Raw genomic sequence first — 26,024 nt, forward strand, 5'->3', positions numbered from 1 at the left:
CCATTAAATTCCCAAACTGCTCAAGAACACTATCTATTTTCCATAGAGGTTAAATATTGAACTAACTTAGACTTATATGGAAGATTAATCAGCCATCAGCTCTTTGGCTTGCAACTTGAAAGCAGAAAGAAAAAAATATTTTGTGAGGCTTTCATAATAAAAAATTTAAATATTCACAATTAAAAATTAACTGAAAAATTAAATCAATACTATTTTTCATATTACAATATTTATCCTTAATCAATAGGGTTAATGCAGACATATTTCCTCCCAAATGTAGTTGCCTGTTAAACATTTAAAATTTAATCATTTTCATCATACCAACCCAAATACATGATGACAGAAGTTGGAAAAAATCTTAGGATATATTCATGCTCCAAACAAATATTTCACTAGGCTTTTAAAATACTGCTTTGAAAAAAATAATTAATTTTTTTATTCTCTCACTAACACAGTCCATCTGTGTTATTGATGCACACTGATAATTTCTGCTTTTGTATTTCTGTACTTGTAATTTCTGTATTTGTAATTTCTGTATTTGTAATTTCTGTATTTGTATTGAGTAAGTAGTAATATTGGCCAGATTAGGTAGTTATTGCTAAAACAGGGGGCAAACTGACCATCTTAATTAGCAGTGATATGGTATTATGGTATCTGTCTTGCAAAGTACAGTGGAAAGCTGACGGACAGCCTGCTTGGAAAACACGATTATAAGAAACAAATAACCCAAGTGAAGAGGGCAGAAGACAAGAAAAGGAGTGACAAAAGACACAGAATGAATTTTCATGAATGAAACACAAATGACTTTCAGAAAAAGTGGACTTAAATACCAGTAGTGGCCATGGAGATAGTGATTATGAGAAATGACAAGAAGAGAACATGGAGAAATAGAACTATCCTGCAAAGGCCTAGAGCTGTGGTGTGGTAAGCAGAACAGGTAAAAGCCAAAACAGAAAAGAGCAGCGATTCATTCAGCAAATAACAGCAATAGAAATAAGCATTCCTCGTTTGGGAAGAGATAGTGACAGAGAGAGGAGCACTTACCTGACAGAAGTCTGGAACAGTGCTCAGGACATAGGAAAACAGACAGATTGTAAGAGAAGTACAGATGGATATAGACATAGATATAGATGTAGAGATAGAGATATAGAGTTAGAGACAGAGATGAGATAGAGATAGAGATGATAGAGACAGAGATAGAGATAGAGATAGAGATAGAGAGATAGAGATAGAGATAGAGATAGAGATAGAGATAGAGATAGAGATAGAGATAGAGATAGATAGAGATAGAGATAGAGATAGAGATAGAGATAGAGATAGAGATAGAGATAGAGATAGAGATAGAGATAGAGAGAGATAGAGATAGAGATGAGATAGATAGATATAAAACAGATCAAGCTGTAGTGGAGAAGCTGGCCATTCTTCAGACAGGGCAAAGACACCAATAGAGAGTAGTGGCAGGGAAAAAAGTTGCTGAATTGTTTTAAGAGTCAGTAGGAAGTCACATCTGAAGTGCTGGACAAGGCAGCACATAAATATATGCAATATAATATTACTACCTATGGTTTGTATTTAAGCAGTTACATTGAAAACCTTGGAAATACTGTGTTGGGTTTGGGGTTTATTTTTTAATAAGTGACTGGCAATTGTTATTTTATATCTGAGACAAGCATTAAAGGAAATATGCCCTAAGAAAGAAATCTCTGTAAGGCATAATTTAAATATATTTTGATGAACAACAAGTCACATAAAGAAAACTATTGTGGTTACTGCTAAATATAAATCCAACTATCTTTACAGTACATAAGATACATTAAAAATGTTAGAAGCATGTCTAGTGAACTCCCGTTTAAGCATTTCTGTCTGCTATTTGAAGACAAATGTTGGCAAACTAGCAAAACATTTTTACAGATAACAAGTGAAACCACAGTTTTGAATAATTTCCAAATGTGTCTTTTTGTTGGCTCCGGCTTACTTTAGCTACTTACGCTGGACTGTCACAGTGTCTTATAGATGAGGAGACTCCTCCTCCACAGGTCCGGCTGCACTCTCCCCATATTGACCACGGACCCCAACCCCCATCTATGCTCTGGGGCCAAGTGCCAAAAGGTACGCACTCTCCCTGATAACACCACTGAAAGATTTCACAAAAGAAATACAAAATTAGATTGGAGGCTGACAGACTTATCAGGACAGAAAAATATAAGGGTCAGACAATGACCAATTATAGGCATTAGCGTTCCCTGTATAGATAACAAGACTAGTATTTTACTTTTTCTAGCCATGTTTAGACATCGGTGAGGGTGTGTGTGATTTGTTAAATGTCTTCACTCAGTCCTGAATTATAGGTCCCTAACACACACCAGAAGTATTTTTTATTTCATCAGCCTCCTTAATGTTTCACAATTAAGGAACTACAAGTTGCTTACATTCTTTTAAACATTAAGATTCATTTCCAAGCCCAGTTTGGTAAAAGACCCTCTACTGAAGACTCACATAGAGGCTTCACTACAGAAAATGAAAAATTCCCCTGATAATATTTTTAAGAAAGTATTTATTTTTATAAAAGAAAGTCTGAGGGACATTACAATGAAGGAATAATTTTTTGCAGTATTTCATTCACTAAAACTACAGACATAACAAAAGTAGTGCCAAAGCATTAGACATGGTACAGAAAACCATTTTATAATAGTGACCAGCCACTTGTTTGGTGCAGAATTAACACGTGTACTTCATTCATGCAAACATTTAAACTTTTCAATATTATTACTTAAATAAGAAATACAAAATGACAGATAATTCGCCCAAATTATTAACTATTAAAACAAGTTTATAATTTAGTTCATCAGAGACCTTTTCTAAACCATTCAGAAATAATCCTGGAGCCCATATTTTGATCACATTCTAGTGTCTACCATATCACTGAGAATTTGAAGCAGCTGAATTAGATACCCTTTCCTACCACTACAGGCTTAGGTGACAGAGCAGAGCATGGACTCAGCTCTATCATGAACTGAATCTGCATATTTCCCTTCCAAAAGCTGAGCAAGTGCTGTTTTTAAACTCCCTCAAATTTCTGTAATATAGATCCTTTCCAAAAAAAACCCCACAGACAACTTCTGTGTCTACCCCTCATCATCACAGTGTTTTGCAAGGCCTCTCATAACACAATAAGGATAGAGCTAGATAAAGTGAGATAGAGGAGTGTCTAAAATCATGTTTTTCTTCTCTTTACTGTGATAAAATGATAGAAATTTTATTATTAAATATCAAAATCTCCTTGATACAATGTATTAGAGATGCCACAAAAGTACAGGAACAGATATTTAATGCTAAAGTCAAAACCTAAAAATTAAAATACCTCTAAGATTAAAAATGTAGGCTACTAATTTAATTTAAATTACACTACATACATTACAAACATATCAAGATCCAAGCTAAGAAATGCGGATTTAAACTCATAAGTATATCACAGATATAAAACTGAATAGGTAAACCATTCTAATTCCATACAATTAGAACTACAGAGACAATAGACAGGTACAATTTACCTACTTTATTTTTCCAGAGCTGTATAAAACCCCTGTCATGCAAACATTGTCGTCCACATTCCCACACTGCCCTGTAAAATCTCTTTAAATGCTGGGTTTTCTCTTCTACTGAACTTAAATCTGAGGATTTAATGCTCACCTCTGTGTCTCTTCTTAATTTCATAGTAAAAATTTATCTTTCACTAGAAGCCAGTGATGTATAGAATCTCTGTCACAGTAACTAAAAATTACAGAAGTCTTCATTGCTTCTAATGGGACTGCAGAAATGTGTTTCCTCCAAGAATGACAGCAACTTCATCTGCTATAATCAGGTTAGGACTATTGAGTAATTACCATTTGAAGAAAGAAGAGGAAGTGACAGCTATTTTAAAAGAACAGTTCTTTACAGAAGGTTTAGAGTTGAAATATTAATTTTTCTCTAACACTGAAAGAATAATTGTCCATTATTTCAACAGAAAGATGATAGTGATGTATTTAAATACCCATAAAATATGCAAATCCTCTGTGAATAAAAGGACTCTGAAATTTTTCCTAAAGAAGTAACTAAAGAAAATAAGCATGATACGGTGGCACATTTGAGATCACTTTTATGAGTATTAGCTGCTTTACAGAATTAACATTTATAAAAGTAGGATTTTAGAAAAACCAAACAGCAAGTACTATAATATAAAGAAAAAATTATTTCCTATTTTGTATGAGGAAGAAAAATATTAGTGTAAAGTTTGACTAATAATTTTCAATCATTGATTCTACAATTATTTTGCAAGAAAGCATAATGTGCAATAATAACTTACATTTATTTTATGTTAATGTCCAATGACAAGTCAAATCATCCCACAATGTAGCTAGGTAAACTATCCTTTCAGCACTGTGTTTTCATTCTTTGCATGTTTGCCCCTCTTTTCCATCCCTAGCATGAATGTAATCTATGATCTACCAAAAGAATCAAATTTTTTTACTACTTTAAATTAAACATGATGTATAAGTGTCCCTATCAGTTTTGTCTTATTGTTTTAATTTCTTCATGAATGTATTTTTTAAAAATCTGTCAGTTAATTTAGCTTCACAAGCACATCTCTGGAAAGACCAGAGAGAAAGTTAATGTTTATTTAAAATTCTTATTACAAATTAGGAAAAGTGTACCTTTTTGAACCCAGCTGATATGTAAAACCCTCCACCAACTCATGAATATATTAAAGCTTCAAAAGAGAACAGATAACAGTTCCATCAGCAGCAAGAAGCAATTATATTCTTTTTTCCTGTATGCAGAAAACAGCTGAATAACTCTAATGGAAAACACTCTAGAAACCTTCAGGGGTAAGCAGGTATCTACCACAGAAAATTTCAACCCAAAGGGTAAAAAGCTTGGCAAGTTTATAAAAACAACTGAAAGAAGGTTTTATTATGGAAGGTTAGGCTGTTTTAATTGTAGAAATCCCTACACCTTCTGCCAATATGATATTATACATTGCATCAAATTATGGTTTGGGGTTTTTGTTACACATAATACATAAGTAAATATCTAAATACAATTAAATACTCTGAGATCTTGTTAGGTATTTAGAGCTGAATATTAAATTTATTATGTAGTTGCACAGAATACATCAAAATAGGGCTTAACTTGGCTGGGGCCTTTAGGCATGACTGCAGTACAAATGCAGCAGTAGCAATACTAATACTAATACTAATACTAATACTAATACTAATACTAATACTAATACTAATACTAATACTAATAACAACAACAAGAACAAGAACAACAAGGTGTTACAGAGCAGTAACCTATTTATTTCACATTACTCTTTGGGAAAGAAAATTACATACTTGGAAAGAACTCATGATTTCTGGTTTATTGCTACCAGGAACTATACAGGAAGCCTTGTGGATACAGTTTATGGACAGAATTCTCCACTGTTAACAGGCATCCTTGGTTAACAGTTTTATCTTTGTAAAATGGCATGGATTCTCTTATTTCCCTCTAAAATCTAATGATGGAACAAAACACTGGTGACTGGAAAAAGATGTTCAGCAGAGAGCAAACTGATTAAAACTTCTTGACAAGGGAATTACTCTAATATAAGGTAACATTTTTGGTACTATGTGAATGTCTCTCTATTTTTATTGGCTAACTCTATTCACTTATTTTTTTAAATGACCAGTTCAATAAATTTATTTAACATGGTTTACCAATATTTCCAAACCCAGTATGCAAAAGCCATCAGAATGATACCAGGTCATGTGCCTTGAATGAAGTCGTCAACACGCATTAATAAACTGTGACAGCTGCCCTAAAGCTTTCATTCTTGTTGTTTAAACATCAGATTGCAAGTCAAGATGCACTGTTATCTTTGTTGAAACCAGCTCAGCTAGTATGACAAAAGTCAGAGTGAGAATAGATGTTCAGAGAAAAATCCAATTTGGATCACTGAATCTCATTAACAGATGCAGCCACTCTCAGACAGATACTGGAAATGGTTTAATATAACAAGCTCTTTTCACTTTGTACAAACCTGCATAAAATAGATTATCTTGGAAAAAGGTATGTAGAATGCATTTTTTCCTCCCCAGTACATATCATTAAAATAAATTTAAAATTTTTTTGCTCCTTTTCAAGATCTGTATAGATTTTGCCTTGTAACAGAGAAACAGTCTTGTAACATTCATGTCTAAAATTACTGATATACAGAGATTGTTTTAAAATCAAAATTTTCATATTCAGATAGCTATTGTATTGTTAAATGTATCTATTGCAACACTGACTTTCTGTACTTTTGTGTTAGGTAGAAGAGTTATCTAGCTGGACATCAAAGTCCACAAAGCCAAACAATTATGCAAGCATAAATGAAGAATGAAAAAATAATTCAAAGTCAAAATAGAAAGGTCACTGGGAAATACAGGCTTTTATAAAGCTCTTTAATGGAGTCATCCTTTTTTCTATATGCTTGTATGATTTGGCATATATCTGAAAAAGTATTTTTTTTCCCTTCAAACAAAATGACATAATTCAGGCTCTAGATTTATGTTGCATATTTTCAAAGTTCATGGCAGGCCTCAAGCTGTAACAATCCTTAATGGAAGAGTGGTATAAAACAAAATAAAGATTAACTAAAAGAGTTTTTACAAAAAAAATTACTCAAAAAATAGGCAGAAGAAATAGAAGATGTTTTTGGGTTGTTTTTTGATCCAGGCTCTAGAGTTTCATAGAGAGGATAAATATATTATTAAATTACACATATAAAATAATAGTGAAAAAATTCTGTAGGACACTTTCCATTATGATATACACTTATGATAAACCATGTTTTTGTTTGAACTGTTATAATTGCTGTGAAATACTTTGATTTTCTAGTTTATTCTTCTTGTAGTCTTTGAACAATAAATTCCATCTTCAAACAAATAAATGTTTTGTACTCACCCCCTTTTCTATGCTCCCTGTTTGGCAAAGAGTACCTTCTGCTGCTGGAATGCTGTTGGTAACACAGCGGTTACTTTTGCTGAGGCACCAGAGCTCTCTACACACTTCCTAGGAAAGAAGGCAGAAGCAAGTTGATCAGAATAAAAGCCTAAAATTTCTTCCAATCCTCATACACACATGTATACACAAATGTGTTTGAACAGAGACAATTAAGTTGTGATCTGCAGAGAGAAATCTCAAGATGGCTGTGATGGTAGCAATTTTGAAGCCACTATATTTGCCTAAGAATATTCTGTCAAAAAAACCATTCTGGAAGCATCAAAATTATACAATAATATGTTTTTCACATCTGCCATGCAAGTAATATTGTATAATTGCTTTTTTCTTGACTTGTGCTAAGACTGGGCTTAGTATATTTTAGTGTTGTTATAGAAGCAGTCTTCAGATAAGGCTGCTACCAGCCTCAAAATTACCTGCCAAAAAAGATATCAATCATCATGAGATATGAAACAGCAGCAATTATTTTTCTTTCCTTTATGTAAAAAGAAAGTTTTTGAGCTCAGACTAGCCATATTCCTCTTCTGCAACACTTGTTAAAGCAGTGTATTTGTAGTTAGAACTAACTAACCAATGTACTAAAATATGTCCTTTAGACTTTTTAGATTTGCAGCTACTCTTTCATAAATGATTTATCCTATTCTATTTCCTTATGTTGTCAGTGTTAAACTGAGATTTTCAAATCATCTTTTTGTTCCTACCATATTTTCTCATTCGGTTTTGACCACTTATTAATTTAGATTAAGCCAGTTCTGCTGATATTGGAGACAAATTGTTAAAACTAGCAAAGGGTTGAAATTCATAATGTGGGCATGATTCAAAATTGGGTGAACACCAGAAATCATAGTTGCTTCAGTTGCCCTTGGATTCAGCTGTGTACACACAAAAGAATGAGGAGATGTTTGCTTTTACAGTAAATTACTTACACAATAATCTTTGTTGTATTACATTGGGATCTGAGCAAAAGTTCACAACTTCCTTATACCTATTCTATATTTTAAAATATTTTTTAAAATTTGGAATATAACAAGACCTTTAAAATGATCTTACGATAAACCTTACTGTTTCATTTTATTTAACAGCTGCTTGAAATAATATTCTAAGGTTCTATAGGGAAACTTGAAAGAAAAAGAAAAAAGAAAAGACAGTATGAATGAATTGAAGTTATTGTTCACTCCCCTCCATGTTCATTGTTTCTCTGAGGTAATGAATAAGTATCTGGCACCTATACATCCTATGTTCTATACACATCAACAGGAAGAACTGTTATGTTTTACCCCAAGATTGATATTTCTTGCATTGTACTGCATACAAAAATTGATTTATTTATACATTATTCTCTAGCAGCTGGAGCAACAGTTCAACAGTAGAATTTCTTCTTGAAAAATGCAGAATTATTAATGAGGTTTAAAATCAGTTCGTACCATTCTTGCAGTGATGTCAGCAGAGTGTATTTAATTTCATGATTGTCAGAAGAAAGATATTTTTTCTACAGTCCATTAAAAAAATATACTATAGGAATGGTTTGAAATTATATGGAAAGAAAACTGGTGATTCCTGGACATTCCATCCAATTTTTCTCAATTAGGCCTAAGTTAATTCATCCTATTTAGTGCCTGGCTCTATGAAAACTTAAAATTATTAAGCCTGTTTTGGGAGATATACTGCCACTTGTAAAAGTCTACCTGTAGCCAATGCAGAATTTTTCAAATTAGGTTTTTTTTTTTTTAATAAGAAATGCAAGCAGTATAAATATTTACTTAAAACTCTGAACAAAAATTTTTTCTCACTCAGATGAAAAATCTTCAAATTAAGATACATGTAAATAAATATACTAATTAAAATAAAACAGAGAAGCAACAGAAGATACATCACATAGCTTCTTGAAAAATTTAGCTCAATTACAAATTTGACAAATACCAACTAAGGTTCAACACTAATTCAAAATTCAACACTAAATTCAACACTAAATCAATTTCACATCTAAATCAACCATTAATCCAAACTTCAATACAGTACATTTCATTTCAAAATGAAAACATAAAATTAATTATTTTCAGACACAGTATGAGGCCCTCCTGTAATAATCCTGCCTTATTTACTTTAACCTTTAATTTACTTCCTCATTTTGTTGAACAAAACTGGTGTAATTTACTTGCTCATTCTTCATGTGTGGTTTATATTGTCAAATAAAAGAGTCAGACTGTGATAATACTGCTTGTGACCGTCTATTTATTTTAGATCTGACCAAGTTCAAATGTCTAAGTTAACAGCTGTTCTGACTTCATGGAGTTTGCTCCAATGTTCTGAAAAGCAAAACATTCAATTGCATTATGAAAAAAAGATTTCAAACATTCCAATATGGACAAAAGCAAAAAATAGGTCTGGATAGCAGTCTGGAGTTTTAAGAGGTCTATGTTTCAGGATTATTTGAATCCAGACTTCTGGTTTTTGCTCCAGAGTTTATGTGCAGAATGCCACTTCTGAAATGCCTACATACGTATTCCTTCTATATATCATGTAAGTCATAATTAATGTCTTTACCATAGGTCTCTACAAATGAAAGCATTTGACAACTTCCTTTCAATAGGATTCTTTCTGTATATTCAGACTTCTCTGGTGCATTAGACTTTTCTAATTCACTGATCTAATACCAGCCTAACATTTTAATTCAACAGTGTGAATTAATGAATACAGAATGCCAAAATTATTTTAGTAATTTGTCTGTTTGTCGGAAGATTACAAGCAGTTCAACTCACCTCCCTACTTCACAAAATGAGAAAAACATTTATTCCTAAATTGTTCTGAGAAGCAGTACATCAAAACTAGATACTATTAGTGACATATTCTGATAATCCTTTTTCAGACTGTAATTTCAGTTAGAATTTACCTCAGTAAATCCCTAAAGACAAAATGATAGTGGTGTTAACATTACTATGGGCTTTATCATACTATTAATGTGTAAGCAGAAACCTCTACTTAAATCAGAAAGGAGGTCTGTTTGAGACAGATACACAATATCCTAAAATCATCAGAATATTTCCTCAAAGAGAAACTATTCAAAGCACTAAAGATCCACAAAAATAACACAATGTATCAATTTGTAGATGGCATTTATATTAAACACAAGAAATGAAAGGGGTTTTGTAATAGCTTTTAAATATAGCCAAATTTAAAATATTGTTTATTTTTCCCTGCTGTACTGCATTTAAAAGAAAACATAGACTCTGAAGTATACTCTCCATCACCCTGTACATGAAATGAAAAATAACATGAATAGTGATTTGAAAACAAATGAGACACCTAAAAACAAGTAAAAAATCCATCTATGTTGTTATTTCATTAAAATGAAAATGGAATTAGACCAGGTGTTCCTATGGCTATGTCTTCTTTATTTTCAACTGACCTTAGAAAGTTAAACAAAGTTCTGACTAAGGTTCATAAAGCTTTCTCTTCTCCAGCTCAAACCCATGAACCCTATACCTGCTATTACTTTAGTTATTGACTGGAGCTATTTCCTTACTACTACCATTATCTGGAACACCTCTAACCAATAGTTTTTAATAAGCCAGACTTAAAAACATATGAGAAACTGCCCTGAAAAGTCAGCCCAAAATAACTAATAGAAAATATACTGCTTTTTTTTCAAACTCACACACACAAGCACACACACCCACCCACACCCACCCAACAGGTGGCCCTTTTAGGGTAGTCTTTTCTTCCTCAGAAAAGGATGAAGCTAATGTATATTTTGCCAACATTATATTTGTTTGAATAATTCAATGAAACTAAGAGAAATAAGTATAATCTGGAAATTAATAAATTACTTCAAATCCAGTCTCCAAATGTCTGGATTTAGAAACTACTGATTTGTAAAGTAAACAAGGGGAAAATTGTAAAAATCCAGGAAACATAAACTGAAGCTGAGGCCTTTCACAAGATCAAGACAAGATAGATGACAACCTGTAACGGTGTATCTTAGGGTTCCATGACTTCAGTTTGGAATTCGGATGCTTGTATTTGCAGTAAATTAAACAAAGCTGAACCCATCTAGAGAAAAAAACACAGCAAATCAAATTACCTTCATTTTGCCTAAGTATTATAAATGATGGAACCTCTTTCTGTTGCATCATGCAGAGTTACATATAGGCATTTCAAATTATGTAACATCTAAGCATCCTATATCATAATCATCATAAATTGTTACAATACAGCACAATGAAAACTCAGTAATATAAGCAAAGATCAAATTGCTGTGCTGTTCTTGTTTTCAAAACTCATGAAAGCTTCTAACAAATGTTAGCAGTCTAGCCCATAAAATTAAAATTTAAAAAAAAGAATGGAAAATACAGTCACAAGGCATATTAAATTAAGATAATTTGGGAGATTCACCTTTTCATCATAAAATTTAAAAAATCCTAAATAGGTTTGTCTGTAACTTCAGCATGTTTAATTTATAATATGCTGCACCTCTTGAAGAGCATTTGCTAAAAGAGAGCAAAAAAACAATTAGTTTGAATTGCAATTTAGACCTGAAAATCAATAGAGTATTTTCAGGCTCGTTGCTGAAATGAAGATGACAACTCAACTAAAACTAGAAGACCCTAATTAATAAGGGAACTTCAGAAGATTCAAAGTTTTGTTCAGATAGGCATCCAAAAGTTACCATTTTAGCGCTTCACTACCAAAAGCTCATTAAGTGGTGCAGCATGTTATAAATCACACACCAAAAGAATGTGAAATAGAATACAAAACTTAAGTCCCACCTTTGTATTATGTTACCAACATTCTTTCATAAATGTTGGGTGCTTATGTGAACCTTAAGAAAACTAAAGGAACCCTACAAGTCAATCACCTCCAAGTACCATCTTCCCTTTCAAACCCATGCAACCTATCCATCTTTATTCAAACAACACTCCGGTATCTGGAATCTCATCCATTATTGCTTCTATGATCATCTAATGCACTTCTCCTGTTCTGATCACCAGTTTCTATTTGCATTTTCTTAACAGCATTCATAAGATGCAGCACATTGGTGTTGACATCTGTGTCTCTCTAAGAAAGAGAAAGAGAAAAACAAAGACAGAAAGAATGGAAAAAGAGGGGGGTTTGGAGACAAGATAGTCCTAATGAAGAAAAAAAGGAGACTGCAAGCACTTGTTTGAGAAAGGATGTAGAAATGCTTTAGGTTCCAGAAACAGGAAAACTTCTGGGAGTTCCCTTGGCTATACACATCATAAATTTAGAAAAAAGAAGGAACAAAATTCATTTAATTGCAACACAATCCTCTAAGTCCTTACACAAGTAGAGCTTGAAAGTTTAATCATTTGTAAGGGCGAAGGCCTGCACAGTAGAGGCGAGAGTTCTTTCAACTTACTAGGAAGCAGAAAAAAAAAAAAAAGAAAGGTTGATAAAAATGACAGAGTATGATACCAGTATCTTCAATTCCTCTCTTTGTTTACACATACTTTTACCATCACTTTGTGAACAATGCAATGTAGATCCACCTGATGAAACTACATATGCTCAGCTAATAAACAGCAAGCATAAGGGCAACTTAACTATGGTAAGATATATGAAGCTGGAGTCAAAAAAAGGCACTTTACAGTAAGTTATTATTATGCCCAAATTCAACTAAATGCATGATCCTAGGCATAGTATCAACAGTGAGGGAACAAAAGGGAAACAGTAGCTTTGGTGCAAAGATACAATAGTGACTTCTCTGCCTTTCCTTGTGAAATATCATCAGTTTCCAGAATCTGTTTCTGCTTCTATCTTCCTATAAAACTCCTACATCAAGCTCAATACTACTGCTCCTCATTTAACTGGAGTAAACCACATCCATATCCCAAGAGAAAAGGGACAGTTTAATTCATGAATGTTAAAATTTGTATCACCTGATTACGAGGGTCAATTGCAATTCAGGCTTCTTGCCCTAGTGGAAATATTTTAGAGATAGGGATATAGAGTAACATATTTAGTCTCCTAAATTCTCCTAAATTCCCAAAATCTCCTTATTTTAAATTCAGCTGATCAATGCTGGTGGAAAAGCACAAAATGCCAGAAAAATATACCAAATAATTGTAAGCTACTATCTCTGAAACCCTGCTGCTAGCAGCCACCAGCTTCACAGATCGTAAAATGCAACACAGCAATACCAACCATATGCATAAAGTATTAACTGCTTTTAAAAGTTTTTTTAAAAGCAGTTTTTAGGAGAGAGGTTTTAGCCTCTCTCCTAAAAATGTAGGGACCAGGTCTAAAGTAGAGCATTATTTTGAACCACAAAATCAGTAAGTTAGGCATTTTTCAGGTATTACCTAAACTCATAAAGCAGAGAATTTGAAAGTCAAGACTGCAATTCTTTCCTGAGTTAACTCAGAAACAGCCAACAGCCAACAGCCAACTGTTACTAGGCAGATGCTCAAAGGTTAAGGACATCAGAAGTCAATGAAACAGTTTCCCTTATAATCACCTAAACCAAAAGACTAAAGGAGATTCTGAACTGTTAGTGGAACAAAAACACAAACAGAGCAGAGAGCTGAGACACATCTGACAATCAGCAGAAGAAAATCCACACTGCATCATCCTAGATGTAGGTTATCCAGCAATTACATAACTGAAGAGGAGCTAGCATTGTTTCTAACAACCTCAAAAGCTTCCACTGAAAGTGAATTCAATAAGATACCTGAAAGCATGTATTGCCTTCAGGAAAAAGTTACGCATCAATATCGAATGGTACAATTTCCACCATTAGAATTCGGCTCACTCTAAGTCATAAATTTAACATTCTCCTAAGTGTGAAAATATACCCTAAAAAGGAAATATCTTAAATAGCTTGAGACATTGCCTTTCAGTTTTTTATTCAAAATACCCATTTCTTCACCTAAATTCTGTAAAATTTTCCCTGTATCAAAAGGGTTACAGTATAGTATATAGATTAGTACAGTATAGTATAGTATAAAGAACAATACACATGTAACAATAGAAACATGAGTGTCTACTTGCTAAAATACAGCTTTATTTTTTCAGCTCCAACAGCTAAGGCATCGCCTTGACTTCTTGTCTCAATATGCTAAACAACACAGAGAAATCTGACCAATAGCTGCAATACTTTTGCTAAAAGAGTTCTCTCCAAATGTAACTAAAGAGTTATTAAGAGCAGCCCTCAAAATAGCACCAAAACTCCTGAAGAGCTCCTTTTTATACCAATAAACAAACACACACAAAAGCAGAAACTTGAAGTTCCTTTAGTAATTGAATTCTGATGCTTTAGTTAGTCAAACACCTCTCCATGTTATTTAACTTCACATTCCTAAATAAGAATAGCTCCTAATTTAACAGTGAAAAATTCACTGTAGAATTAGGACAGGAACTATGATCTAAAGCATCAATTTAGTTTAATATCCAGAGGGAGCAGATGAGGAAATAAGGAGAAAACACAAAAAACTCAGATTAACATTAAAGCTACATGGTTGAAAGAGGTACTTTTTCTAAAGGTTAGAAGATTATGGCAGAATCCCTAAGCAGAAAGAATGTGAATATTTCTCAAGTTATTTTTAAAAACACCAATTATATCAACAGGTTCATCACAGTCCACAGAAGATTTTCTGCCCGCACATATTTTGATTTGAGAGTTCAACTGTTTCTCTTTTCATGGCTTGCCACTAATTATCAGTGTTCATAAAGAACATGAGCAAGAGAAAAATGCAAGCAATTTTCTCTGAGACTTGGAATTTATTTCCTTTTGAGTCACAAAACTCCCTGTTGGAAAACCCATTCTACACCTTTTTTAATTAGATACGTCAAATAAAAAAGAATTAAAAGAAATGCTTGAAATTACGTAGTATACAAACTACATTCACTGTAAATAGGTAGTTTATGCTAGTTTTTCCATCATAGTTTGAAAAAGATCTAAGAACTATTAGTGGCATCTTCATTGATTAGTACATTGAATAGAAATATCCAAAGCACTGACTGTTTATTTTTGATAATAAGAGAGCTGAGCAGAGTAATTGATTTAGCTTGTCCTGGGATTTAGATCCAATTTCACTCTTCAGTCCTGAAACCCTTTCATACATAAATAAATCTTTTCTGAGTAGGTTATTTTCATCTGCACTACAAAAGCTGTTTCCCCCCTGCTTCAAAATTATCACTTCAAATCTTTAAGATAATAATCACCCTGGCCACATTGCAGAGCATTATGACCATGGCAGATAAAACTTTTAAATGTATATACTATTTTAAATGTATATTATTTCTTAGAATGGATACTAGCAGATTTCTACAATAACTTATATATTAATTTATGCAGTTTGAATCCTGCGATCAAAAATAGGGTGGTTATTTTCTGAGACACTTGGAAGTTACGTTCATATTGATGGCACACTGACGGAACACCTCACCCTATATCAGTTCAGAGGTCTGGTAATGAAGACATATCTTCGTATCATGAAGACATTGCCTCATTTAAGTGTCAACATCTTTCCCATAACTCTTAGGGAATCCCAAAAAAATCTTTAAAGAAAAATAAAAAGAAAGCAGAAGGCAAAAAGCAAAGCTATGTCTTCATTACTTACAATTATTTCTAGTTTAGACACTGGTTTAAGAAAATGCACTGTGCAGTATGACCATCACAACAATGGTTACACAGTTTAACAGTGTTTAAAAACCCCTACATATATGTGGAAAAGCCAGGTTTTGCACATTATGAACTTTCCAGTTTAACTTAGAACTAAATATTGAATATGTCTCCACAGACAGTGCTATAAATCCTGGATTAAATAGCTGCAGATTTCCCTAGACTGCAAATAAAAGATTGTGGTGAAAATTTGTAAGAAAAAAAGAAAAATAATAATGGTATGAATTAGATGAAGAGACAGCAAAAAGCGCTATTAAAAAATAGAGATGGGAAGTTAGAACCTAAAGAGGAACAATAAAGGCCAAAAGAGGCTTGATAAGGAATCAGAAGACACAGAGCTACTTAGCCAGCTACATATCTCTTAGATCCTTTCCAAAATGCAATCTGCCAAAGAGGCATCCCAAAAATAATACTGTATTTATCACCCCAGAAATATTAAAAATGAAATTTCTTGTTTTATTTAATTGTTTAATCTGAATTATCTAAAAATTCTAAGTTATTAAAACTATTTACTTTTAAACCATAAGATATGTTTTCAATGTTTACTTAGTGTGGTCTCAGCTGATTATTTCATAACAAGCATAGCAGAATGCATCCTTTAACTGCATACTTTTGCCTGGAAGATTTTAAGTAAATAGTTGTAACACAATGACCTACATTTGAAGGGTTTTTTTTTTTCCGACTGTAAATTTATTTACTTTAATTATTGCACACTGGTACTTGCAGCCAAATCTTCACTAGTACTTTGCTACTCAGTATTCTATCTAGCTTCTTGTTCATCTATTCCCAGAAGCATAATTCATCTTTCAAAATAGATATCTGAGTAATGTGAGATGCAATAGACTCAATGTGAGGGGAAAAACAAACAAACAAACAAACAAACAAGAAAATTAAATCATATCTGATCAATCAATACAAGTACAAAAGGAACTTCAAAATGTAGTTTTATACAGAAAGGTTAAAGCCAAAAAGATAGACTTCATGTTTCAAGATTAATACAACATAAACCTCATCTCAACCAAGTGAAATTAGGGAAAATTCTTGATTAAACTTTACAAGGATCAGGCTCGAGTGTTCTGGGTTCTTTTTTTCCCTACAATTAAAGAACAGCTTACCCGGCTCATCATTACCCACATTAAGTGTACAGCATATACAAAGGGCTCAAGCAAAAGATGCAGCATAAGGATTAAAACTAACCCTTTGCTTACAAATGATGGCACCGGACATGCTATTGGAAATCTGTAACCCACTACTCCAACTAACTAAAGAGTTATGCTATAAAGGAATATATACAAATGACTAAGCAGAACACTCAGCATAAGGATTAAGACTTCTTACCCCATATTTACATTGGCGGGATGTTGCTCCATACTGGAAGCGACACTGTTCATCAGCATCATACACCTGACCTGGGGCCACAGCTGGATAAAGAAAGTCACGCTTGGGAGGCTCATTATCAAGGCAAGTACCACGGCCCGAACTGTTCAACATAAAGGACCAAATCAATTAGGAATTCTACTGACTGCAAATCACAGTAATGATATTATGTATCTAGTTATTACTTTTAACAGTGCTGGGTGTGAAACAAATATGATTGCAATAAACAGACAGTAAGCAGGTACACCCATATAAACAAGAGAAAATATTTAGAGGGAATTAGGAAATTAAAATAATTTTCATCTTATTATTATTTTAAAAAATGCTCATTTTAGATTGTGAAATAATTTTATATATTATCCTTTTTTAAAGTGTGATAATTTCTGAGCCACACAAGACTGATTTTCATTTTTGGTTTAGGATTCCTATTTGTTTTCACTGAAGAACAGCTACATTTAGTCATAAAATGAAAAAAAAAAACAAATCAAGCAAATGCAAAAAATTCAGTTTACAGTTTGAAATGACCCTTCTGATCCTTCAAACAGCTAACTATAATCTTATAGATAGAAGCAGCTCAACTGGTTTATGTAAAACTAAGACACATTTGAGTTTCAACATGACAAAATGTTTATAGGATCAGGACCTTAACATGCAAGCTTTTCTTCCATTTGAGTGAAGAAAATGGTTACAGAGGTAAAAATTCTGCAGGAACTTCAAATTTACCTATACCAGGGTCAGTGAAAAAATTTGTACAGGTCCAAGATCTTTTTTACTGTACTAACAATTAGCCCCAAAAAAATTCATGTTGCAACCATAAGAATCATCCTTGCAAACTTCAATATTTTCTTCTTTTTATACTCACTGTTTTGTTCAGTGGTTGATGGTTTTTTTCCAAAATATACCCATATTCAACCACAATATTTTAGTGTAGTGGAATAAATGATAAAGAAAGCCAAAATCAAACTGAGCTCTGTTTAGAAAACTTTGTCCTTTGCTAAATACAATTATTCAATTTTATTGGGTCAGTGTGCATAAAGAGGACAGATGCTTTTCTACTTTCATTTCACATGTGAATAAGTGAGGATTTTCAAAGAATTCTTATGGCAATACTTAAATTTTTTTCCAACATTCCTAGCAATTTTGCCAGCACTTATGTTCTGTTTTTTTCCAGATCTTTTCCATGCACCTTGCCAAAGGAACGTAATTTCAGAAGTGAATGTTCTACACTGTTTTTTGGAGATCTCCAATTTTCTATACTTTTCATCTGCAGATAAAAATAAAAGAAAAAAGCGTCCTTTAACTACACATTTTATGTTCTCATTTTAAACCTTTTTGATCAAGTCTTCAAAATACTAGAAAAGATCCTTTGGAAAAATGAAGAAACCTCTGCCAACCACTTCAGAAGGTGGCAAATAACAACTAAGGTAAGAACCAGGTAAATACTGGAAAAAATACAGTATTTGATGGCAAATTCCAAGGATTTCGGTGTGATTCACCTGCATGCATGCATACCCATGCATACGCTCAGCTTAAATCTATTTTTAAAATATAAACTGTGTGGTTCTGGCATAAAAAAATTGTGTGCTTTATCCCCTTTATCGTGTAATTGCTGCAAGTATATATGCAGCAGAAGTTGGGAAAACATCCTTCAATCTTTTAAAGTATGTCAGTGTTGTATTTTGTGTATATGAGGAGTGCACGTTAATTCCAGTATTAAAAGAACTGACATACAAGCTGATTTTTCTGCAATGTCTGGATTAAACTGCAGATAGAATCTTTCCTTAAACAAGCAGTGAGAAGTTTAGCATTTGGCACCAGCTTGAGCTAGTATTGCCATACGATGGGAACATTTCCATAGATTCCAATATTGCCGTTTACTGTAAACTGTGATCTTGTAAACCGAGATCTTGTAAACCGACAGCCGAGGGCACAGCATTTAAAAAACCTCATTACCTTCAGTGACTTCTCTCCACGGGCGTATGTACCCCTGCCCAAATTAGATTACAGAACCTGTTCTAAATCTTTAAATTTACTAAATAAAATCCATACCTACTCTACAAGACATACAATGGCAGAAAAGCAAGTCATAAATCCTTGTATTGAATACAAAAATATGACTCTTCACCTCTAATTACCTGATTTGCACCATAATAAAATATTGTTGTGGCAATTACATGAGAAAAGTACTACTGAGAAATTATTCTCTTACTAGCTACATTATATCACAACGTCTAGACTGAAAATTTATTTCTGACTTCTGCTTCAGTTCTATTGTTTATCTCAAACAGTTGAGCAAAACTGATCCCTGATACTGTATTGCGGGAACTGAAGTATCCTGGAAAAGAAATGACATGATCTTTATAAACACATTAATAAAACCAGAGACTTTACATTGGTAATGAAAGGTCAGACCAAAGCTCTGCAAAGAATGAATACAGGCTGAGGACCATTTAACCTTTCCAGAAAACTTTTATAGGACTTGGGAATGGTCCAATACTCTTGTGTGTATGTCCCTGTTCTCTCTTTCTTTGTTCCATCAAAGCAAAGCCCACATACTTGAGAAAAAAATTTATGATAAATCTAGGGAACTGAACCAAAAGGGTCCAAGAAGATTCATGGTTTTGGAGAACTTTATAAGCAGAGAGCTAATTGTTATTATCAGTTGGGCATATAAAAGTGTAGATGTAAAAAAGGAAAGGAAGGAATGCCCCAAATACTTTCATATCTACAATTTTAGAAAATTTCTACTCATAATTGCTTTTGTGCTTTGTGATTTTATCTTATATAGGAAGCATATACAGCAAATAAAAAAATCTACAGGATATCCCTGCAGAGCATTTGCATTTTTGAACATAAGGTGGATGAATCTTTAACGTCCGCAACAGAAATAAGATGATCTAAAACTGACCATTACATCGTATTACTCTACAAGGTACTAATAGTACTCATGGTTTTTCTCATTTTCCTAACTTTAGGTTAATTTTGTGAAGTTTTATGGGACATACTGGGACTTGTTTCAATTATGAAATAGCTAAGCTTGATGTCATTTCAGCCCAGTATTCCAGTGTAGTGTCTCCAGAGATCATTTTAAAACACTCTACAATATAATTTAAACTTTTTGTTGTATTTTAGTATCACAGGACAGCAAATTATTCTTCTGTTTGAAAGGATAACAAGGATACTAGAATTTTCTAGGAAAGCTTAAGATCTCAGGCAGCTATCACTGCTAATTGCTCATCTAAATTAATACCAACCAGAGAGTAAATGTTTCTAAATCTTTACAGACTGAACAACACAAAACTCAGAATCACCACCTCAGCACAGTTTTCACAGTTGTATTCAAGACCAATAAAAAGAAAAAGCAAAAACCATGGATGTAGATCTCTGAGGGTTTATGTTCCTATTACACTATCTATTCTTAAAAATCCCTACTTACATAGTATAACCCAACTCCTTCAATGGCTGAAGAAAATATCTCAGAACGCTGGCTCTGAAAATTGGTTTTGAATGTCACACAATGGTTTCATTCATAATAATAATGTGGACTATAATGCAAGCTACAATTCATGATCACAAATTAAACATAGTATAAATATTTGTGAATATCTTTAATAGCTAAACAATCATATACATGCATACATTGATAGTATACATAACGGGTTTTTTTAATTTTGATAATACCAAATAAGCCATAAAATATGAAAAAAATAGCAAAAATTATTTTAAAAAACAGAGAGAATTTTTACATATACATACCATTAATTATTTACATGCCAATACATCTGACTCCTAACAGAATCCTTACTTCATATTTATAAGGAAAAACTGATTTTTTAAAAGCACTAGCTTATAGTTCTGTACAGGTTACAAAAGCTGCTTTACTTGACATTAATGGGTAAACATTAATGGGTAAACATTGTCAGTAGTCTACAGATCTAAGGATAAATATTTGTAGAATCTGGACATAATTAACAGAACTGAGATTTGGATTTGGTGTGCTTAAAATTAAAATGAAGCCAAATGCAATTACTAAAAAAAAACTTTATTGAATGTTAGGGAAATTCAGATTTACCACTCACTCGTCTGATAAAATCAGCTTCTTTCCATTCTTTCATGCCAAGGTTGGCTCTGTCTTAGTATCTATTTCATACAAAAGACTTTGTAATTTTGCACAATCTTTTCATCACACTCAATGTTCCTTTTGTTTGGAGGTAGCAATTTGCTGTTTCTTTAATGCATGCTTTCCTATGTTCCAAAGCATTATTTTATTCATTGGAATATCCAGCAGCTGTACAAAGAAGAATCTATTGGTTCATCTATCAAAACCATCCTCCTACCAAAACCTGGTTTTAAGAGTTCAGGAGATACTAACATATATAATACTGGACCAATAATTTCTTTCATCAGATACTCTATATAAATAAGTTAATGGAAATCTGATGCTTATTCTGCACTTTACAATTTCCTTATATTTAAATAAATCAAAAGGTAGACAAAGAGTAATACTTGCAAAGTCAACACTCAAGGCCGTATTGTCATCGCATAATTGCAGAAACTCTTAGGTCTTTTTTTCAACTAAATTGTCTTTTAAGTTAAACATAAGACCTTCAAAGTTTCAGAAATCTATAGCAAATGAGGGCACATGTTTTTTATTTAATTACCTGTTAGCAAAAAAATTTTAAATATTAATATAATTTAAAGAAAATAAGCAAATTATAATCCAAAAAGCAGGTCAACACACAATATTGAATGCAAATATTCTCCACTGATTTGTAGAAAGAGATATTAAATTATGATACAATAGATGTGATCTCATCTTCCAAAACTAGTCTTAGTTTATATCTTTTTCAGAAGTTACTTTACATTTCTGGAGTACGCAGGAACTTATCACAGATAATATATGAGGCATATGTAGACAGATCCTATATTTACCTTGCATATTCACTTGCACAATTAAGATTCTTGGGCAGACGATATCTGGACCAGAACACAGAATTATTTTTTTTTCTATATTGTTTGCATGGGCTTGCTTGGACAAAGATAGTTTTGGCTCCCTTCCAGATTTAGAAAGTTGTCGTCTAAGATCTAAATCCTGCTGTATGGCAATCACAGAGTGTCTCCAAGAATTTCCTGTGATAGATCTTAATGAAATAATTAAGACTCTTGGTTCTCCTCCATCTTCAAAAGACAATCCTGCCTTTGAAAGACAGAGAGGGCCATCTTGCTTCTTTTAACTCCTCTCCTATTACTGACAAGAAAAATAAACTATGACTCCAGAAATCACACAGCTTTTTTTAAAACGGAAAGTAGAAGTTATTTACACACACACACGTTGCAGGGAATTAAATTCATACTAATTGTTTTTCAATCAGTAAAATTTTAGGCTTGGTTCTTTTCTCCTGTGAACAGATATTACAGGTTTCTACTCATCTCACAGAAATCTCTGTCCCCTGAGATTGCCCTCCAGGCTTTCAATTCTCAGTTAGTATTACTGGAATTAGATCCATATAGTGTTAGTGAAATTAAAGCCATTGCAAAGCACTTATGAACAATTCAGCTGATAAACTGAATTATGTCAATCTTTCACTTCACTTAAAAGCTTGATAGACAATAGCTATTTTAAGCTTGGCAGACAATAGTTCTTCTGTGCTTCAAGGAATGTCTTCTCCAGAAAAAACATATTTCCTTTGGCCATTCCAGTATCTGTGCTCATTGATCATCCTTGCTGAGAGTGTTGGTTGACCTATGAGCATCATACAATTTCCTTTGTTTTATTGTCATACTTTGAGCCGTATTCATCCTCTTTCCAGCACTCCTGCAAAATATTTTTCTTTCCTAACTACTGCCTGACTGAACTGATAATCCTCCAGGTGATACTTCATAGTTACTCCTCAGTGCAAAACTGCTGTACCAAGTGGTGACCTGAGCGTGTAAACTAGTAAATCCACATTAGCCTTCCTTACCATAAAATACTGTGAATGTGTAATGAAATTCTATCAAAATCCATTCCAGTTGCATTAATGTGGTACCATGACAGCATGGCCCAAATACGTGCAAAGGTTCAAAGATATAAATCTATAAGGTCTCACAGATCTGCTTTCTGCTGGGTATCTGCATTTAATATACTCAAGTCCTACCTGCCTTGTTACACACAGCTAAATGAATCCCAAGCCAGCTTGGCCTCTAAAGCTCTAAATCAGCATTTTTCTCACCAGTTGCTAAGTCATCAAGAAATATTAGGGGGAAAAATAATTTTCCTGTGAGGATGCAGACTCTTCTACTCTTCTAAAAGCAGTCACAGATATGTTGCCACACGAAACTTGCTGTTATTTTTTTGATTCTTGCTAACTGTTTACTACTGCAACTGAAATATACCTGCTCTCAGAGCTGTTCTGTCTTAAGGAAAGGTGTGAATGGGTAAAAAGTGTCCTGCAGGTATTAGATGAACTCTTAACAGCTGCCTGTTGTCATTGAGATGGCATAAAAGCTGGTGAGGAAACTAGAAACTAGAGAAACAAAGTACAGTTTTACAGACTATCTACCTTATGAAATAATAAATCAAATATTTTAAGGAAAAAACGATCAATTCATTTATAGGATATTAGGTACACAGACAATAAGAAGCATAGATTTATAATGAACAGATCATGTTTGAGAAATCTGACATTTTTGAAAACAGATTCCAGGATTAGTAGATGAAAGAAAAGTTATATCTGACTCTTAGTACAGTATTTAACACTGTATTCTATACAACCGGAAAATCTACAAAATTGTGGTGTGTAACATAGAATGTGTCCAAGGTGGCTTGGAAAAAAAATAACATCTCTATTCCAGGTTACAAAAATACACCTGAAGTATTATGAAAAATAATTTATCATTGAATCTGCTATGCATAGATTGTTGTTTTTCTCTAGTTCAAATATCACTTAGTATCTTCAGTAATGATTTTTTTGTGAAATTACTTTTTGATAGAAATTCAAGTAGAGTTGCAAACACTGGCAATGACAGAGAAATATCTTGAAAAATATGAGGAGATTAGAACTATGGAAACAGATTCAACAGAGTACTTCTGGATTTATAGTAATATAACTACAATTTCACTGCCATCCCACAGACTTCAAAAACTTAACCATAAATCAAACCTATGGAATGGAAAAGAAAAATAGAGGTGCTAACAGTAAACAATAAACTAAATCAGTAAAAACCCAGTGTCAAAAGGCTCAAGATAAAAATGTTTTTAACTGGCAGTAAAAATTCAAATGACCACTGCATGCATCAGGCTAAAATTTGAAACTGTGCAGGAGCATTATGAACAAATGTTCAGCTCTATTATTTTTGCAGAATAACACACACCACAGAATTTTATCATGTTCCTTTTCCTAAATCCATAAATGAGAAATAACTTCATCACATTATGTTGAATTATTTCCTCATCAACAGACAACTTATTGTCAGGACAATTATGGGATCTTAGTTTTTCAGAGAAGAGCAACAAATAGAAGTAAACAAGACAGAGAACAGCAGAAGTGTAACAAGAAGAACAAGCTCCCAAATACTACAAAGAAATACCTGAACAGTAAGCTTACAGTCAGAACTACAAAGCTGTGAAATAATCTTAGAAGAAATATGAAAACAGTATTCTTTTTCATAGCTAAAACCAGGCTGCAATGACATACTAGAAAGATTACTAATGGGAACAGGATTGAATTGACAAAAGTAATTGGTAATTATAAAACAAAATAGCTATGTATATTTTTTTAAAATCATGCTAGTGTTAAATAAATGCACACACACACACACACACATATATATACATACATATACATATATATATATATATATATATATCCTCTTAGCAAATGAAATTATATTGTGAGAAAGCTGTACCACACATATATGGTAAGGATGATTTACTCATTTACTGCTTTAGTTTAGACATTCATCTTAAATATACCAGTATATAAAACTGCGTGGAGGCACAGTTAAGAGGTGTGACATAAAATGCCTTAAACCTATTACAGTAACTCATGAGAAGTTTTCTTCCTCTGAATAGCACCAATACTTAAATGTCCGTCTCTGCCCACTGACTCTACAGAATTTCAAGCACCTTGACAGCCCAAGTCAGTGATTGTGATTCTCTGCATCATGTGGGAAGCTGATGTTTTGGTCTAAATGTTTTGTCTAGATGAGTTCCTTCAGAAAAGATACAGAACAGCATCTTATTCAGAAGTTAGATCCTTAAAAGAAAAGAAGATGGTAATTTTGTCCTTAGTAGAAGAATGGTTGGACAATTGATTTGTTTAAGTCCCTCTCTTAAAATACAATAAAATGTCTGAATACAATAAATGTCTGAATTACTGAACAAGCTGTATTTCTTAGGGTGATTGCACAAATGGCACTGAACCTGCCAACTAACTGTTATTTGCCTCCAATAAGGACCATCTTCCATCATCTAAAGAAATCAGTTAAGGATCTGTTTTCAGTGAACTCATGGTTATATGTACTTGACTTCAAAATTTAAAACACATACAAGGTTTCATTATGAATCATCAGTATGTATAAATGTATATAATAATACATTTCTGTGAACAACTTATTTTGACTGTTTGAATTTTTTCATAGTGAAATTTCAGGTAGCAAACTACTTCTGGATAAAAATTGCCACAGAAGTAGAAGTTTTCAGAATTTTAAGGTATTAACATAAAGATACATGCCATCCACTTCTATAATCTTTATATTCTTGCCAATGGTAAAATGCCAATGAAATGCCTGAAAAATATCTGAAGAATGAAATGTAAAAGGAACAGGGCTATAACCATCTTCCCTTCATTAGATTCCCTCACATTATGTATGCTAACAAAACATGATCCATAGACGAATCCTAGCCTCTTTTATTTCCCACTTTCAGATTAATGAAATAATGAGGTATGATCAGAATTTCAGAATCTTTTTAGTAGATTAATAAGAATAGAGAACTGTTAAG

The 26,024-nt window shown here is 33.0% G+C and overlaps 1 protein-coding gene across 2 annotated transcripts in view; it reads right to left on the minus strand.

Moving 5' to 3' along the window:
• Positions 1-26,024, minus strand: part of ADAMTS6 (ADAM metallopeptidase with thrombospondin type 1 motif 6) — a 146,032-nt gene that overhangs the window by 43,430 nt on the left and 76,578 nt on the right. For both annotated transcript variants that reach the window (XM_072921911.1, XM_072921910.1), the window contains exons 11-13: positions 17,003-17,144; positions 6,967-7,074; positions 1,989-2,134 (exon numbers count right to left, since the gene is read on the minus strand). In XM_072921911.1, the coding sequence (XP_072778012.1) occupies positions 1,989-2,134; positions 6,967-7,074; positions 17,003-17,144 (396 nt within the window). The remainder of the gene's footprint in view (positions 1-1,988; positions 2,135-6,966; positions 7,075-17,002; positions 17,145-26,024) is intronic.

The sequence above is a fragment of the Taeniopygia guttata genome, chromosome Z (assembly GCF_048771995.1).
Source record: "Taeniopygia guttata chromosome Z, bTaeGut7.mat, whole genome shotgun sequence".
NCBI lineage: Eukaryota > Metazoa > Chordata > Aves > Passeriformes > Estrildidae > Taeniopygia > Taeniopygia guttata.